Below are 20,047 nucleotides of genomic sequence, written 5' to 3'. Positions count from 1 at the left end.
TTTTTAATTACAGTTCCTCCTCTAAGTGAAAGGCACAACGGATATCCGGACCACTGTAACGGGAAGCCACACCGCCTGAGCTACGGTAAATGGACCAGGACATGATCTGTCTTGAAGTGCACCAAGATTTCAACATCTTAGTTCACTTCTGCTATTTTGTAGCTGTAGATGACTGTGAAAACACAAAACTGACGTGCAGAAGTGACTTGCGGTCACTACACAGCAAGTATCACTGCCCATATCTTGTGTAACACCAGGCCACCGTTGCAAAATGAATGTTAGTTTAATTATTAGAGCAACATTCGTGTGTGAGAGAGTTCATTTCAAGACAGTGTGTGTGTGTGTGAAGGTTTAATTAAAACACTGTAATCAATAGGTGCTTCTTTACTGCATAATGAGGCATCAGTAATAAATCAATGTATACTTTCAAATGTAAATGAAGCCAAATGAAGCCTGATAAACTTTAGTTTCCTCAGTGTTTTTACACACTTGTGAACATTTAGCATCACGTTGGACTAAAATGTTATTAAAATTATTTTGGTTAGTTATAATTAGTTAGTTGTTAAAATAGTGAATAAATAAATAAAGAGTCTATTACTGTTCTAAAAAAATAGATAAATTGCTACACAAAGGCCTCAAAGGATGGGTCAAAGAAATACATCTCAATTAATTTTAAAAGTTTATTCAGTACACACCATTTCAGCAGAGTCACCTACTCTTACCAAATGTTTCCAAATGTTACAAAATGTTAAAAAATGTTGAAACACAACTGAGTTTTTTTCAGTGATATGTCATTTAGGGTTAAAATAAAGCTGTGTCAGAGGATATACCAACATGGTTTACAACACCACACTGTAAATGCATCCTGTTATGATGAATACATAGTTAATCCTGCATTTAAACTTTTACTTTTAAAAGTAAGAAATATTATCCGCAAATTGCATTTGAGTGGATGCAGTGTTAGATTATATCATGATTTATGTATTAATATCACAGGTACATATAATTTAAATGTTATATTTGGTTGTGCTTGAGCAAAAAAATAATAACTTTATATACTTTTATGTAGTTTAATCTATAACAAAACATCAAATTTTACAAGCTGGTCATACGATTTGTGTGTACTCTTAATTCTTAATTCTTCTAAGATTAACTCTTAATAAATAAATATAACTGCATACAAATGTATCATATTTTCTACTAAAATGTAGTGCAAATATTTACTGGTTAAAGTAATAAATACATTTGGCATTTGATACACTATATTTCAGACAGACTAAATAATGAAATCTCCCTGATCAATGTTCAGTATAAACTGTAGATGTGAGTCATTTCAATAATTTCAGGGTGACCTGACATGAATCATTCAGCAGGTATAAGCCAACATTGATTTACCAGAGATACACACACACACACACACACACACACACACACACACACACACACACACACACACACAGAGACCTCTTCTGCTGTTCATTATTGCAGCACTCTATAAAAAATGGCCCAACATGTGTTTAAAGGTGTCAAAGTTTCCTTTGATATAGAAAGTCCAGCCCATTTCATTATTCCCCAAAGCTCAGCACTAAAACTTTCCTAGATTACAGGACAGTGTAACACAGTGGTACATAAAGTGAACATCCTGTTTTATTTTGACACCCATCGAAAAATTGTGTTTTTTTATGGAAGTGAAAATCTTAGAAATGTTGCCACTAATTGCGTAAACATGAGCCATGGGAAGGGCATTTACTGTAAATCAGATATATATATACTGGTCTGATTAAACCGTGGGAATGATGAACAAAGTTTGATATAAAAAAAACAGCTTTTGCCTGATCTGTCATCCTGTAGGCAAAATGTTATTTTCAGGCCTTTAAGCCCAAAAGGTCTCCAGATCTGGCCACACATTATTCCCCGTCATAGCTACAGGCCACTGGTGCATATAAAAGATTTCCTGAGGATTACTGGTGTATTTTCCTTTTCGACTTGGGGAAACAAGACCAGCCCAACATTACATGCACTGACATTGGCTAACATTACATTACATGAGAATGTTGCACATACTCTGTTGTTGGAGTTACTGTGCACATAATGTTATTATAATTATAACATATATGATTGCACACAAGTTAACTTACATTTGGTGGGCATGAATGCATGACAGGAGGATGAAGACCGGGGAGGGAGGTGGTCAGCGCGGTCAAAGTACGTAAATCTGATCCAGAGATCATCAATTACATGCCAGTGTTAACTGATGTTGACATGTTAATTTATGGGTAATTTAAATAAAGTAAGCGAGCTGTTCATGCAGGAAAGATGCATTTGCATGACGTCGAAGGCATAGCTACCCGGTCGGTGTGTAACCACGTGTAATAACCACAGACAGTACAAAGAATGGACACAGTATGTAACACAGTGGTTCTTGCTGCTGCTATGTTGGCAGCCCAGCCTCTACCACCAACTGCTGACCCAAAAAATTAGCAAAGACGTGGATCATCTGTGTATCTGAGGTGGACTGAATAACTTAAACTAACATAACTTTAAGCCTTAATATAATTTGAGCAGGTGAGTTCTATAAAGATTCACCCTCAGTACAGTTGTCATGAACGGGGAAATTAGCTATAGAGAGCAAAACAGTTTTTTGTACCAGGCTGTAAACATGTTTATTTCTGCTGTGAAGTTGGACATTTGAACATGGGGACTTACGGAGACTGACTCACTTCTGGAGCCAGCCTCAAGTGGACGTTTGAGGAACTGCATTGGCTTCACTTCACAGCCACAGTGGTTGCCGCTTGGTAATAACTCGCAAACAAGCCTGAGAACCACAGACACTAATGCGTAGCAAGTTTTTATACTGTTATAGTGTATGAGGAGAGGTTATAGATGTAAAGACCGGCTACAAAGCGTCATCAAAACATGATTTAAGATCTGCAAAAACAGGGCGTCTAGCTCAGTTGGTAGAGCGTCTGCGGCCCAGGGTTCGAATCTTTGCTGTGTGTCGTAACCCATCTCTCTCTCGCTCTCTCTCCCCATGTTCCTGTCACTCTTCAACTGTGTCTGTCAGAAATAAAGCTTGAAAAAGGCCAAAAAAAAAAGATCTGCAAAAACACTGGCGTAAACAGTTCAACCCCCTCAACTCAGTGTGACATAGTTTACAGTTCTTTCCAGCAACTATTTTCCACCATGTATCATCCTTTAGACGGACATATTTTAAAATACTTATTTTATGTGGTAAGAGTAGATTAATCTGAGATTAGATGGACTGATAGGAAAGTAACATAGGAAGATTTCATCTGATCTTGTGACAGCACGTAAAACAACCTGAAGAAGAATATTTTAAAAATGTGTGTATATATAATAATATATATATATTATATAGATATATATAATATATATATATATATATATATATATATACAGTAAATCCTCAACTGTACACTCATGAAATCACAGACACAAGCTTGATCTATCAGTAGTGCTCCTGTGTAGGCTTTGACATGTTACAGATTACTCAACAGGAAGTAGGGTGTGTTGCTGCTGGTGGCAGCCATGAAAAAATTCATCACCTCCCACACTAACTTAACAATGTGACCACCCTCACGTTTGCCACAGCTTACCTTTCACCTCAATCCCTGAAGTTATCGTTGCGAACACAAAATCAATGCATGTGCTGCTTCAGTCACGGGTTGCATCAGTGAAAAAAAAAACAAACCCACAATCGTACATCACATGCAACAAATTGTCGTATTTTTCCATCGGTTGCTGTGAAGAAAAAACATCAACAATAACCCCAAAAGAACACGGTGGTTGACGTCTGTGGTTAGTAAGGCAGGTCAGCCAACTTTGTTTACATGTGGACCTTTTTCTCGACGTCATCAGTGATCATTACGTTCAAGAGGAAGGATGCGGGAGCTTTGAAGCGCACCAAGGGGGAAGCACAAGCTCCAACCTCTTATTTACGCTATGACCTACATGCATGAACTTAGCCTATGACAGCCGGGGGAACTATATGTCACATCACTGTCGCATCACTGTCTCTGTTGACAGTTGGTCCACAACAGCAGCAGCAGCCAAGAGACGGGGGGCAGGAACAGGAACAGGAACTGTTAACAGGTGAATGTCTCAACAGACGCAACCAAAGACATCAGCCTCCGACTGAAACACGCAGTTTAATGAGAACAACAACGCAGTGGTTTTAATGCTGCTTGGACAGGAAAAGCAGTTACATACACTGTGTCTTGTTTAAGTAATGGAGGGGGGGGGGTAATAAAGGGTGGGCCGATGTCTGTGGTGAAGAAGTGCTCACATCCTTTACTTTAGTAACAATACCACAATGGAAAAATACTTAGAGGTACAAGGTCTGCTTTCAAAACCACATTTATTGTCAACAAAATGTACTTGGATTAAAAAAACGAATTATGTATTATCACTTTATTTGATTGTTAATGTGTGAATCAGCATTTTGCTGTTGTAGCTCTATGAGATGAAGTTATACACAGCTTAGTAACCGATGGGTTGGGCCCCCTTCTCCAAGAGGTCACAAGTTAAATATGATCAGTCATCTGATGATTAATCAGAGGGGTAAGAAAGAAGAAGAAACAAAGTTCAGTTAGCAACTGTGTTTTCCTTTATTTCCTTTTTTTTACTTTTTGCTAATGTGCTCTTTTTTAAACGAACAGTACTTTAACCTCTTTTGGCCTTGAACAGTTAAACCATCTGAGACGTTTAGAGGGTAAATCCCTGGTAGCTCACCTGGTAGAGCGCCCTGTGTACAAAGGCTCAGTCTGGGTTCAACGTCAACACTTTGGCTGCATGTCATCCTCTCTCTTCCTGTCTCTCTCACGCTGTCTCAAAAGCCTTAAAGGTAAATATATCTGTTTGATAAAAGAGGCCTCAACTGGTGAGGGGTGAGGGGTCACAGGAACATTGGGAATCATTGGTTCAATCTTTAAAAGAAATAGTTTGATGATTTGTTTTAAAGACTTGTAATCAAAAGATCACTGACCTGCAGTCGACTTAACTTGGATATCAAACTGGTTTGTGCAGAAATGTTTGAGCATGAAGTAGAAGTACATAATTCTTCACAAAGTTTTAGTTTATATCTTTATTGCTGTCAAAGTTTTGAAGACTCTTCAGATGATTTACCAATGTTCAACCCTTCTTATCAGGTCAAGACGTCTGGGCCTCTAAACCTGTGTCACCTTTTTAGGCACAATTCAAACAGATATAACGGATTTCTATGACAGCATTGGGAATTTTAACACTCTGATTTTGTGTGTTGTTTTTTTTATTACAGTTCCTCCTCTAAGTGAAAGGCACAATGGATATCCGGATAACTGTAACCGGAAACCACACCACCTGAGCTACGGTAAATGGACCAGGAAATGATCTTTCTTGACGTGCACCAAGATGAATAATTTGACACTTTGAAAAATCTGATTTGCTGCCAAGAGTTAGACGAGAAGATTATTTATTCTATTAATATTATATCTGTATTCTAAGTATGAACCTTGCAATATCTTAGCTTAGCATAAAGACTGGAAACAGGGTGAAACAGTCCAGCACTGTCCACCGCTGTCCACCAACACCTCTTAGGCCGGAATCAGACCAAATCAGGCTCTGTAGCGAAGACGCAGGTTTTTCCATTCATTTGAGTGGGGGTAGTGTGTTTTGGCCACGGCAGAGAAGTTGAGCCATATTCAACTTTTGTAGAAACCCAACCTGACATCATGCTGCAGTGGCCAATGGCACGATCAGACTGGTCAAACTCCCCCACAGTCGGCATGAATTGTGACTAAATCTGAAGCAATCCAGGTGGATTCATGGACCTAAACTCTGATACTCTACCTATCGTGCTCTGGCTTTGTTTATTTCATGAACCGAGCTTCTAAACCTGAGTCTGACTCGTAATTTAAGCTCCAAAATATTTAAACGAAGAAGTCTGATTTGATTTGCGTTCGAGAAAGAGAAGAGCGAGCACTGGGCCTAAAAATCAACAAATGATGTGCTGTTTCTCATCTGACTGTCAGCACAAGGTCTCATTGTTGTACGTTTGTTGTTAGTTTTTATCAGACCATGCAGACATGAGGGTGATATTTATTTTCTTATCTAATTCCAGGCATTAGATAAGCATATTTACGAAATATCAAACTCTTTCGCAACGTGTTGTGCTTAGTAGTGGAGTAGAAGTATCAAAACTGTACTTAAGTACAGCTCATGAGTAAACATACTGAGCCATGTTTCACTCTCAGTCAATACAGGTCGATACTGAAAGCTGTCTTGAGACTCGTTCACTCCCCTCTCTAAGGTTTTGAAATGATAAGGGCAAGAAGAAACACGGTACACCTGACAGTGTGCTCACACTTCCTGGTATCAAGCTTCCATTGTACGGCACATTGTTTGGTGACTCAGACTTTGCAGAGTCACACTTGGAAAGATCCGACTCCCCTCGCATTCAGGAATTTCCTGATCCCTGCTCGGCTCCCTGCGAAAATGATCTGCAAGCTACAAAAGAGACTTTACAGTCAACCATCGTCCCACCCACCCTCACAGCTGGCCAGCTATTGGGAAGTTCCAGGTTAATAACTAAACCGAGGACACATGCTTGAAAGAGTCAGCAACGCAGGGCAGATATCCTTTTTGGTCGATAGTGAATGTGGAGTCAGCATTGTGCACAATTAGGCTGAGTAAGGAGCCACTGTGGGACAACACAGACTGCACTTCTGACATTTGTTAGAGTCACTGTCATGCTCTGATCTGAGTTTCTCACCTACAATCACAAACACTCAAACAGTGTAGGCCCCGGGGAGATGACACACATAGATATTGGCACACGTTCAACAAAATGACATTTATTGAACTGATCAGTTAAAGTGACGAAAATTAAAATTTTCAAACAATTGAGCCTTTAAAGATAACTTCCGGTCGTCAGGTCACACCTTGATGAGTGCTGATGAGTGCCGCGTGTCGGATCTTGCCGTTTGACGTCAGAAGAGACGGTGGTTGGGAGTGCTATTACTCACTCTGTTTAAGTCACATTCCTGTACAGCACGTACCAGTGCCTGCCTCTTGTTTCCCAAACAGGAAGTTCTAGCCAAGGCTGTTGCCAAATCATCTGTACTACACTCGTGTGGTGGATTTTTACTCAAGCAACGCATATGTCTCAAGACATGTCCTTCCTTCCTTTAGTCTTCACCGGCCATCATTATTATTGTGCTCTTCTCACCACAACAAACTCAGTGTCAGTGTGTCTGAATTCAAATGCTGGGTGTGTGTTTTCGGAACAAATTGCTAAAAAATCTGTTTTACATTCACAGTGATGTCTGCAGTAAGACAGAACAGACATTAAAGTTTAAAGTCCAGTTTTTGAAGGTAAAGATCATTTTCTATGTGGTAAACATGAGAGCAATGCTTGTGGTATGCAGCATCATTAACACACACAAAAAAACAGATGGCAGCATGTTCTGCCGGTCGAGAAATCCTCCAGACTCCAGTTCACTGGAAATAAGGAGATAAATGATGACTAAACTGTGGTTGCCGTATGGAAAGCAGGAAAGAGTGGACTGGAATAAAAGTCATGGCTCCATGTTCATAGAGAAACAGCCAGAAAAAGGGCGAGTTTCACAGTCCCACAGAGCCACCTGGTGGAGTCTCTGAAACATTATGTAGATTTTCTAAAACATAATAAAAGAAATGTGAAAATTCATTACTTCTCATTAGGAATTTACTGATTTTACAGTCTCACGTTGACTGTTTCAAGTGTTTGACTTCATTTATTTCCACAAAAGAGCTGTAGACCATTAAATAAAATGTATTTATTAAGAAATTATGAACACTTGTAACTGCATCAGTACTTAATATAACCCCTGAGCATTAATAACATAACTTTGATTAATAATGGCATTTTCTTTACTTTTTTTCTCTTGTGTCTATTTAATTATTTTATTTCTACTTATTTTATTAATATTATTCTTTAATGATAATGAGACGTAGGTTCCTCAGTCTGTGTTGGAGGTTGTGGTTAAAGGGTTAAGGGGTTATCATGTGTGTGAGTGCTATCCAAATAAAGTCTGATTGATTAATTGATTAATTAATACACGCAGACTCCATGGCTTATTTGAGTGAGGGAACCCTTTGAGAAAGTATTAATGAATTACCACCATTTCTAACTGCATTATTATCAGACTTTACATTTATTAAGCATTAGTATATTACTGATTAATAATTCATCAAGTTATTTTATAAGCCCTCTGTGGAAGAAAGTGGTTCTTGTATTACCCAGCCTTCATATTTGGTTGTTTATTAACTGTCTGCAGCAGCAATTTATTGATTCATAAACTAATAATAAACTAAATATCATTCAAATGTTCCTCCCACAGTCCAGACATGCACTTCATGGATTGATTAGTGACTCTAGATTTGCCCGTAGGTGTGTGAATGTGAGTGTCAGCTGAGATAGGCTTCAGCCCCACCGTGACCCAGATGAGGATACAGAAAAATAAATCTTTCTTTGCCAGTTAATCTGGATCATAGATTTTTAAGTTGTCCTGTTAAGTGTGTAAGGATTTAACTGAAATACACTTCTGATATTCTTGAACATAAACCCAGAGAGTCTCTAGATTGTACCTGCCCTGTAACTTCACTGTAACTGCTGTGACGCTCACCTGGTTTATTCACTTTTTGTGTTTCAGCCTGATGACGCCAGTTGTGGCCACCAGGTGAGTTCCATGAAATTAAACACACCTCTCTGACTCGTCTCTCTTCTCTCTCTCATCTTTCATTCATCCAACACCCCCCTCACATTACACTTTACACTCACTACTGACGTCACTGATGAACACACCTCATCTTATCCTTTTAATCTTAAGTCTACATCTCGTTTTTCTGATTTGATTTTTCCTTTTTTGTGTTTTTAAACATTATTCTCCACTAAAATTACACTTGCCTTCCCAGCCTACTATATGTTAGTGATAAATTAAATATTATTTATGTTTTTGATTCATGCACTTTGTGACTATGAGGCTGTTTTATTTAGATCACTGGTTCTCAAACTGTGGCACTCAAGCTTCCCTTAAGTCTCTCAAATGGAAACATTTAATACCATCAATACCACAAGAATTAAATAATATTTCAGTATCACCCCGCTCTATAATCACAGCATGTATATGCACATACATCCATGATTAGTTACCATCAGGAGTGCTCTTTTTTTCACCTGTATTTTGTACTTTAACGTCTGTTACACTGGTGGTAAACAGAGTATACTCTGAGGTGGTAGGCGTTTGAAAAAAGTGACAACAAACTAAAAAAAAAAAAAAGAAGCAGAAAAGCCACTTCAACATCTGCTCAACCAGGTCACAGAAAAATAAACTCAGACAACTGGAAACACAGAAATGACCTCAAAGATGGAAAACGGTGATGTGTGACTCTTTTATTACCATAGTCATTGTTCAGAAGTTAAGACTGAGAATGAGGTTATAGATGTAAATCTGTTCTACAAACCAGAACAAATCAACAGTAGACTTTTTTTCTGTTTTTTTGGAATTATTTTTTAAAAAGGAAAACAACAAATGTAAATAAAAAAATACATGTTTTCGAGCTCAGCATTAAGTATAGAAAAAACAGGAAAAAAAAAAAAACCCGGTGCAACGGCTGCACAGGTGCTGAGACTTTTAATCCCTTTGCTAAAGCAGATCAAAAAAACAAAAAAAAAATACTCAGCACACTGAAACCTGATTTGAAAAAAATTATATATATCTAGCCCTCGGCGAGGACGTTTATACATTCTAAAGAAAGGTACAGCTGTCGGACTCCTGAACTTTATCGAGTCACAAAGGTAAACTGAATGCTAGCAGCATAGCTAATCTCTTCTTAGGACAAACCTGTTGATTCATAAATGCAGCATGCTAAAAAAACAAAAAACTGAATTATACAAAAACAATATTGCCAGCTCAGGGCCACGCCATGATACAACGGATCATCACTACAGTGTATTGTTTTGTTTTTTTAATCCCTGTGCTGGTGTTTGATTTTTGGTTTGTTCAAAGTCCCTGGTTCCCCTGATCAAACTCGGGAGTTTGATAAAGTAAAGGGTGACACACATTATTATTTGTATTGCTGGAGGAAAGGGTTGGGTGTTAGCTACTTGTTTGAGCTGGCATTCTTGTGCGTAACTCGGCTTGACTGAACACACTTTACTTTTTACGACGCGGATCGGGTTTATGTCACACGAGCCTCCACGTGTACGTAACCAAGCGAAATCCAGGCGCTATAACCTGATAAAAAAAACAAAAAAAACAATCATGTCAAGTTCTTGTAAATAAATTTGGGAATGCCGGGGCGAACGGAGAATGAGACACGCCACCTCGTCTCTTCACTTCTGAGCCACCAGGGAGCGAAATCGCAGAGGGAATCAGTCACCGACTGGGAGGCGACCCTCAAAGTCTACATCTCACATTTGACGTCATGTAAATGTTATATTAGTATTTCTCACAGAGTACTCAAGCATCAGTAGAAAGCTCCACTAGCTACCACTCGCGCAAACTGTACATACACAAACACGCAAAAACACACACATACTGTATGAACTCGGCCTCACGCAGGCCGCTAGCGAGAACAGATAACAATTCAATGCCCACCCCAGCATGCGTCTCTTATCTGGTGGGCACAGGGTTGCTTCCCTCTTACTTTCACATACTTACTGTTGAGTTTTTTTTAATATCGACCTTTAACAAAAGAAGAGTCTCCCTTTACTGGCATATTTTCAGACAGGCTGGTCACAAAATCTGGCTCTCGACGATACAGATACGGCGGAGAAAAGATGAAAAAAACGCATACATGATTAATAAATGAGAGAGGAGACACGTGAAATGGGCTAACAAGTTGTTTTTCAGCCCGGTTCACAGAACAGGGCGAGCTAAAACAAAACCTTTTCGGAGTCTGCGTGTATTTGGGATGTGACACCTGAAAAACTGAGGCCCTGAGCGTCCAAGATGATTTTTTTTTTTTTTAAACAAAAAATGTTTGGGTGGGTAGTAATAAGGACCGGCAGCCTGCCAATCCCCTCGCACTGTATTTGTAAAATAAACGAGTGAACCTGAATCTGCCAAAAGTCCAAAAAAAAAAAAATCCTCCAATCACTCGCAGAGTCAAAGCAGGCGTCCACTTTCCAACATCAGTGGAGAGACATGGAGGAACGAAAAGAGGTGTAGGAGGAGGAGGAAGGAAGAGGGAGGACAGACATCAGTGGAAATAGGCTCGATAACAGACGTAAGCACTGAGAGCCAGCGCCGTGCACAGGCACACGTTGGTTAGTAGAGGGGACCAAGTCCCCGGCACAGGAGAGCTTTCATTTGGCTGCTCCGCCGCCTTGGGCAGCTCCTGCTCCTCCACCGCCTCGTGCTGCTGCTGCTGCTGGGATTTGGTTGGAGCTCTAGAGGTATGATCTTGAATTTCTGTGTAGCCGTCAGGCTGATCGGCACCATCAGGAGGAGGCTGCGGGTTCTCAATGTTCCTCTTTCGCAGCTCGGGTTCTTGTGAGGACCTGAACGAAGAACGAGAAGAGCTTTAACGTCTCCTAACGGTTGTTTGATTTGATTGGGTGGATAGAAATCGACAAATACTCCTCTTAGCTTCTGATAACTGATGTTTCCTAGCAACTGAACAAAGCACCACGTGTACCAACAGACAAAATAAACTTTCCCACGGCGTGGAGAAAAGGTTGCTGCTGTTTGATTACCAGCTGAACATGAACTAAACATCACACTGCCGTCTGTACTCCACCTAAACTCGATTCGTTACCTTTGCTGCTAAGCAACAAGCGACCAGATGGAACTAACAATATTAAACTAAACACATTCTTTCGAAGACATTATCTGCTTACCCCAGACTGCGGATATCCATCGGTTGGATGATCTCATCTTTTTCTGGGAAAAAGGATGGCTCAACTTTGTCATTGTACGGGTCTCTGGGAGGAGGAAGAGGAGGAGGAGGGGTGAACTCTGGCGGATCGTCTTCTTCATTCGAGAGCTCCTTCCACGACTCCTAAAGACAAAAACAAACAATGGTTTCGTATTCTGAGAAGAAGAAGAAACAACAGCCGGAGTACAAAGAGCTGCAGTAAGAGAGGAATGACTTACCTGCAGAGACGTATCTCCCTTGATGTACTTGGCACCTTCGATGACAGCAAGATAGGAGAAGCGAAGCTGATCTGCTGTCTGAATCAAGCCCATCCGATAGCGTCTCATCTCCAGCAGCACGTCACGAATCCGCACTGAAGACGGGTCTTTACGCATGGACATCTACAGATAAGAGCAAAAACATTCAGTACATGACAGACCTGAGGTTTACAGCAGCGTGGTTTGTCTATATCAGAGTTGTGTACAAACCAATAAGAGGCAGGTGTCCACGAGACAAAATGTCCCAGAGCGTCCGATGCCGGCGCTGCAGTGCACCACCACTGGTCCCTGGTCTGAATTCAGACAACCCGACTCTCGCACCTTAAACAGGAAGTTAAGAAAAGAGGCAGGAGACTCCGGTACTCCAAAGTCGGGCCAGGTGGTGTAGTGAAAATGTAAAATCTCACGAGTCTCTTGAGTCTGTAAAGAAAGATCAGAGGGGAAACTTATCGAGACATGAAAGTGGAATTAAAAGATCAAAGAAGAGACTCGAATGCACAGCAGTATTTAAAACTGAAACCATGTCTAGTTTCTAGAGATAAAATAACTTACAGACAGATTTTCCAACTCCAGCTGACGGACTGTGTAGTAAGATTTGATGTCTTCTGAGACGAGGGTAAGCCTGAAATTTGTATCTTCAAAGACAGCATCTCTCTCCTCTCTGTGAGGCCAATACTGGGCACATTTAACCTGAAGATGCACATTAAAACACACATTATAACAGAGAGACAGAGAGAGAGAAGAGCAGTGAGGTTACAACACATACTGATGCGTCACACATTTAGGGTACATGCTGCGGCGAGAAGCCAGGTTTTTCCATTCATTTGAGTCTTTTGGCTGCAGGCGTTTGCCAAATAACGTAGCGAGAAGTTGAGCTGGATCCAACTTTTGGAAAAAACGCAGCCTGACGTCAGCCGCAAATCAGACTGGTCAAACCTCCACAGTCTTGTTGTGATCTGGCTTTATTCATTTCATATAACCAGCTTCTAAATCTGAGTCTGGCTCGCAGTTTAAGCTGTGGTCAAGCGACTCAGACAGTGAATGAGAGTGAGCGAGCACCGGCCTCCATAAAGCCAGTTAATCAGTGAACTAAAAAAGTTATTTCCTGATTGTTTCTGACGCACAACCCTGCGGCAATTCCCTGTAGGGCCTGATCAAAGTCTGAATGAGGCCTAAGGAGTTGGTACACTGCAAGGAAAGAAACGACTACTCACAGATCCTTTCTCTATGACTCGGTTCAGCATCACTACACCACGAGTCCTCTGCTCCCACACCATCTCCCAGAAGTGGCCACATGTATTTGGAAGGGGTCCCTGAAACACAATGACCGCAGTGTTAGAAGAGTCGACTTATCGTGTCATATAAATAAGAACAATGGTTCTATTTAAAGATCTCAGCGAGGCATTTGATGTAGTTTATCGTACTCTCCTTAACAAAGACTCCTTCAGAGGACGCGCTGTATTAATACTTTACCCCAGCACACATAAAATTCGAAAATGCCAGCTAGTTATAAATATTTTGATTTACTCAATAGACTCCCAGTAGTGTCCTCTTACTGTCCAGCCGCCAAAATCAAGACAAGGCTTGTTTTAACATTTTAGCCAAGAAGCGTTTTAGACTGTGGTGATGTTGTCTACATGCATGCTGCTTCTTGTACTTCTGTACCATCAACTCTATGATCTATACTTCTAGTTCATGTTCACTTACTGGCTGTCAAGTCTTTGTAGACATTTTTGTGCACAACGCCAACTCCCCTTTTATTTATGGTTTGCTTACCAAGGTCCAAAAGCTTTCTCCACTCTGGATTTGGAATAATTGCAACATTTTAATAATAATAATAATAATCTTGTCTCCCTGGAACATTTTAAAGCCAAGACCAATTAACTGAGAAACACGACCACATTCAGTCCCTTCCTTGTGTGTTTGACGGTCGATTGTGTTTTATTTCTATTTATACTATAAATGCTGTGCTTGGCTTGCTTGGCCAGGTCTTCCTGGGAAAACAGATTTTAATCTTATGGGACTTCCTCCTTAGATAAATAAAAATGAAAAAGAGCATAGATACACTCTCAGCAACAAGCAAGACTTTTTTTTTTCTTGCCCTGCGTTTCGTCTCTCGGGCTACATGGAGAGAAAGACTGTAGGCACCTTCTGAGACTTCAGAAAGTTAAAAAATTAAATAATCTATGTTTTAATATTTTCTTGAGAAAATGCTGGAAATCAACCAAAGACGAGACAGTGAATCAGAGTGGTAATAAAAAATACAACTTTGGTGGTACAAAATCCTCATATTTATTAATATACAGTACTTGTCAGCAGTTTCCTATGAGAAGATGATTTTATATTGTTACAGCTTTATTTTACTATGTTATCATTCATTCAGTTGCCAATTTATGAGGTACACCTGGCTAAAACTAAGGCAGTCTAAATCTAGTCTGAACAGTCCTGCAATAAATTCTACCCGATGATCCATCAAACATATTTGTATATGTGACGGGTGTGTTAAGTGTGAATAAATCTTAACTTTTTATTTCTATTATAACTTTTTATTCTGCATCGGTCACTCTTTTGAGTTGCTGCAACAAGCAGGTTTATGACAGAAACCCTCTGGTGTTCCACAAGGGAGTTACTTGGGGCCACTTTTTTTTCAGTTTTCATGAATAATTTACTGTAATTTGGTAAAAAAATGCAGACGTAGTTATACATCATGATGATTCAGCTTTTGTTCTGGGTGTCACCAACATTAGTGGAGCTGAGAGAGAATCTACATGCTGAGTTATGTACTGTTACTAAACAGGCGAAAACTAAATGTGTATTTGGCTGAGCTCCACTAAGCTCTATAGATGGGCAGGTCATTAAAACCTAAAGTGTTAAATTAGAGAACTGATCTGACGACACCGTCGACCATGATGGGAAAGGCGTAGATATTTATTGAAATCTTCTGCGCACGTCCCAGCTTCTGTTATGAATGATGTTTGGTAGGAGAGCAGCCAGATCAGAACATTACATTACATTACATTTCCTGTAAGCGCTCATCCTTATCAGGGTCACGGAGGCTGGAGCCAATCCCAATTGGCAACGGGCGTGAGGCAGATACAGTTCATCACGGCATGCTAAACTTGAATCTTGCGTCCTGTCTTACTGCAAACTCTTATCTGGAATTATATACCACACCTCTTTTATATGAAATATGGTTATGAGAACTGGTCATCTGGCAGTCTACGAACAAACTGTATGACGGGAAAGCTTCTTCTGCCTGGAATATGTTCCCCACAGATCAAAAACAGATTTTCTTTAAAGAAAACTCACTAAAAACACAAACTAATGAATCTCATGTAGATGTTTTGGATGCTCTTTGTTTATTTTTATGTATTTTTTGGTGCTGTGCGTTTGTGTTTACTTGTTTTCATTTCACGTGCCTTATTTTGCAGTTTCTTGTCTTATTACATTTTAATTTGTTGTCTTACTATTGTTTTGTTTCTTTCGTGTGGACCCCAGAAAGACTATTGACCACTTTGTGGGCACTAGGGGATATCCAATGGGTATCCAAATAAAGAATAATACAGAACATGTTAGATTACTGCAACATTTCCAAAGAAGTGTGCTGAATCTTCTTGATGCCTACCTGAGTGAGAATATAGTTCCTCTGTGCCTCTTCTACTGTTATTAGGCTGGAATTAATGTAGTCATTTGTGCCCAGCTGCAGACATATTCTGCTGTGGTCAACTGAAGGGAAGAAAGAAAGAAACACATATGTTAATATGTCACAACCCTCAGGGGACTGTAAATGCAATTATCAGACCAGCACAGCTGCTGAAAACATATAACAAGTCTGTCTTTGAACAAAAAACGCAGGTGTTAGCTGTTGGCCTTGATACTGAGATGAATGGTGTCAACTTTTCTAGGTATCCAGTGAAAGAATATTTCAGTTAAAAGAGTAAACAGCATGGGCAAGTTTCAGGTTACTGGTTATCACGTCTTTGTTCGAAGTGTAGAGTGAGAAACACGCTTGATGTCATGTACGGTAACTGGGCTGAACAATTTGCATAGCTTCTTCGGTGTGAAAAAGAGGAAACTGCACTGAATAAGTTCAGCTGTTGGATTGTGACATCACAGAAAGAAAAAAAATATCTGTTTGAATAGCTTGCATGAAAAGACACATCTGTAGCCAAAAACAGTCACATAAAATACTATATATATAATAACTCACAGAATAAAATGTACGTTTAGAAGGAGAGAAAATAATTATGTTTATAAAATCAAACTAAAATCTACAGATGTAAGTCACTTGGTCTTTTTCACAAAGGCTTAGTTTTACTAAGTTTTACTCCTAAATAACTGTTTTTTTTTTTAAATCACTCGAATAATTATTGCTGGAACAAGTCTCCCATTTATTTTTATTGACTTATTTGTCTTTTATTATCATCATTTCCCCTCAAAAAGTGAATGTCTGCAGGTGAATACGAGTATGTGATCTGATTACTGCGTTGTCCCATTTCTGAGAACAAACCAACCTCTTTTAATTCCACATTTATTTATTATTTGTTTAGATTTTTGCCTGTTGGCTTCTTTTCCATTTTTGTCTGTTTAAACGTTTAATAAAAAAAAAATCTACAAATAAAAATCTACTGAGATATGTGCGACATGTTTTTGTAGATCAACTGTAGGAAGTGTCAGAACAGAGTGTTGTCTTTCTTTTCTTCTCTACTTCCACTGTTAACCGTTAATCTACCAACACTTTTGATCTAGTTGTGTCGGGAACACTGGGGTGCAAATTAGCTGTTGAGCTAACCCACCTACACGTTTACGCTTATGTTAAATGTCACTGTTGATTAATATTCACAGTCATACAAAACATACGAATGGGCGCAACAGAAGATTGCATAAAAGCCACCTCACAAGAGTATGATGTTGGCAGCATCACGCAGCTTTACCTTCATGTACTATAAACCGTACTGACACCCTTAGTAAATACGCAGTAATACATTAGTTGCTCTTGAAAGGAGGATAAAAGTTACGAATATCCGTAAACTGTACACGCGAGTTTGCACAAGACGTGTGAAGGTGGCTTTGTTCAGATTGGAGCCCTTTCTATAGTTAAAATACGATGGTATGAGAATACTCCTTAAACTTCAGCCAGCCGAATGTTTGTTAATGTCAACGTGCCAACTCTGCATTAATCAGAAATATGACGCACAGATATATGTCTGCCATTGGCCATACTATTTTTAATTTATTGTATATTCTCTTCCTATCTAGTGTACTGTGGGTGTTTTATCTTTTGAGTGTCCTTACTAAAGACACAAGAGGTTGCATTCGTCATTTCATCAGTCCATACACTATGACGCAAAACACTGATGTGTAATACTGCCGCTGTGTTATTTTTAATGTTTATTACAACAGCTGACGTCAAACAGCAGCGAAGACTCAGTTTGATGCCACAGGCTGGTTGTCAGATATAATAAAAAAAGAGAGAGCGACTTACACGGGCTAACATCTCTGTATCGATTCCGATTCTTGTTTTCTGGTAATTTGGCAACCTTGCACGGGAGTTCACATGACTGCTGACGAATCTCCTGCAACAGAATAAAAAACAGCAACATTAATATCACATTAAAAATACAAATTATACGCAAAGGAGGAGAGGAGTTGTTCCTTTTTATATTTATGTTGCTGTGGAGAAGAAACATCTGCCAAGTTATCTTACTGTAGATGTCCTAATCATGTGTCTGACTCAGTGTGTGTGCATGTGTGGTCAACACCTCCCACACACACACGCTTCTGATTAAAACAGTGAATATATAATAATAATAAATGTAATTAATGGGTATATTATGCAAGAAACTGTGTATAAGACATTAAAAAATGTACTAAAACAGAGATGTTAGTGTAGGTTTGAATATAAAAACGCACTCTTGTGTGTGTGTGTGTCAGTGTTTGGTGATGCTGCCTGTGTGTGTGTGTGTGAGGGACCCAGGCAGACACATCAATCATCGGATTGGTTCCCAAAAACAGGCGGAACACGGAGCAAAAAGCCCGATAACTACAGAAACATGAGCCACACGCTCACTGCGTGTTGAATGTGTTTGAGTTTAAAGTGTCAGCTTCGTTTCCACCTTGGTTTCTTGTTGTGTGGGGGGTCCTACCTACCTGATAAATGGCGCTCCAACTCCCGTTTTCATCGATTTCCCGAAACTCGGCTTCCATTGCTGACAGTCCAGCTGCCACTCCTTCTTCTTCTTCTTCTTCCTCCTCTTTCTTCTTCACGGACAGCTGATTAAACGACGTGTCCTCACACGGTGTAGCTGACAAACTGTTCCCTCCACTATTCAGTATTTCTCTAGCACGGCGGCAGCGGCAGATTACCCGTGTTACCTCTCCCTCTCTCGGCCTGGTGTAGCGGAAACACGCCGCTGGCTCCTCCTCCTCCTCCTACACGGTGCAGCGTCCGTCCTCTGGCGGCTACACACGCACAACAACAGGGGGGGAAAAAACAAAAAAAAACAGCACAATGTTGTGGTTTTAAAGAGATAATACGCCGCCTCAGGCTGTCAGGGTGTGAAGCGGGTTTTAAAGGTTGTTATTAAACCCGTATATTTAACTTTATTTGTGTGAAATAGTCACTTTTACCATCCCAACGGCAGCTGTACAGACAGACCAGCGGGAACGCGCGGAAGGCATCTTGTTTCTGGGAACGCAGGGGCGCGCGCGCTCCCTCGCTAGTGGTGTGTCGTTCGGGAACGATTCGTTCAATTTGAACTAGTGTTGGGAACTTAGTAATTTTAGCTAATTTTAGCTAATCACATGTCACCCCACCAGGGCCGGTCTTAGCTATGGGCAATGTGGGCGGCCGCCCAGGGCGCAGTCTCCGTGGGGGGCGCACGAGCGGCCGAAAAAGTAAAAAACCTTGCGAAATTTCGGTACCGCCCATGAAGTTAGCGGAGCGGGCGCCCCGGGAGCGGGGTATTGGCAAGGCAGAGGGGGGCGCACGGCGCATCCAGGGGCGCACAGGCAGCCGCAAGGGCGCACGAGAAAATGTTCGCCTCGGGTGGGGGGGTGTTCGCCCAGGGCGCAAATGTGGCCAGGACCGGCGCTGCACCCCACTATTCACATGCCACCCCACTCTTCAGCGACCTGCACTGGCTGCCTGTAGCTGCCAGAATTAAACACAAAGCTCTGACGCTAGCCTACAAAACTATCTCAGGATCTGCCCCTGCCTATCTCAGCGTCTTACTAAAGGCTCACGTCCCGACCAGGGCGCTACGCTCCGCTCATACAAACCGTCTAGTTGTACCCTCGCCTCTCGCAAAGCGAGGTCACTCTAAACTCTTCTCTGTGGTCGTTCCCAAATGGTGGAATGACCTACCAACGGCTACTAGAACAGCAACATCCCTTTCTACCTTTAAAAAACTTGTAAAAACCTTTCTGTTTCGAGAATGCTTCCCTGCCTAACAAAACTAACAACTACTCTGTGCTCCTTTACACCTTTCTCAGCTTATGTCCTCCTCTGTAAGTCGCTTTGTATAAAAGCATCTGCTAAATGCAATGTAATGTAATGTAATGTAATGTAATGTAATGTAATTTTCGGATCAGTTACTCTTGGACGGTAAATTGAACTAATCTTTTTTTCAGTCATTTTGTTCATTGACTAGTGTAGCACTATAGCCCTGTCACATGAGGCGGCTGTGGCTGGGAGGCAGAGCGGGTCGTCCACTAATCAGAAGATCTGAGGTTCGAACCCCAAATTGCTCCCGAAGGCTGCGTCAACGGTGTGTGAATGTGTATGAATGGTTAGCTCCTCAAACTGATGAGCAGTAGCTGCTTGTATGGCAGCCAACGGCATCAGTGTATGAATGTGTGAATGAGATACG

At 40.6% G+C, this 20,047-nt stretch overlaps 2 protein-coding genes across 4 annotated transcripts in view; one reads left to right on the top strand and one right to left on the bottom strand.

Moving 5' to 3' along the window:
* klhl12 (kelch-like family member 12) overlaps positions 1-20,047 on the top strand; it is a 52,339-nt gene that overhangs the window by 20,786 nt on the left and 11,506 nt on the right. For 2 of the 3 annotated variants that reach the window (XM_019253526.2, XM_027288954.1), the window contains exons 2-4: positions 14-85; positions 5,297-5,368; positions 8,691-8,717. The gene's annotated coding sequence lies outside the window, so the exon portion shown is untranslated. Of the gene's footprint in view, positions 1-13; positions 86-3,984; positions 4,114-5,296; positions 5,369-8,690; positions 8,718-20,047 lie in introns of those variants that run through there. The other variant, XM_010732060.3, reaches the window with a different exon arrangement.
* On the bottom strand, positions 9,411-18,929 carry ptpn1 (protein tyrosine phosphatase non-receptor type 1). Its single transcript, XM_010732062.3, has 10 exons — positions 18,807-18,929; positions 18,327-18,638; positions 17,662-17,752; positions 15,802-15,902; positions 13,391-13,489; positions 12,729-12,866; positions 12,387-12,596; positions 12,138-12,299; positions 11,882-12,042; positions 9,411-11,542 (listed from the first exon to the last, which is right to left on the bottom strand). The coding sequence occupies exons 2-10, from the start codon at positions 18,381-18,383 to the stop codon at positions 11,242-11,244; spliced, it is 1,320 nt and encodes a 439-aa protein (XP_010730364.2). The 5' UTR covers positions 18,384-18,638; positions 18,807-18,929; the 3' UTR covers positions 9,411-11,241.

The sequence above is a fragment of the Larimichthys crocea genome, chromosome XV, assembly GCF_000972845.2.
Source record: "Larimichthys crocea isolate SSNF chromosome XV, L_crocea_2.0, whole genome shotgun sequence".
Classification (NCBI taxonomy): Eukaryota; Metazoa; Chordata; class Actinopteri; family Sciaenidae; genus Larimichthys; species Larimichthys crocea.
The sequence above is the reverse complement of the archived record's forward strand: the minus strand, read 5'-3'. Positions and strand labels throughout refer to the sequence as shown.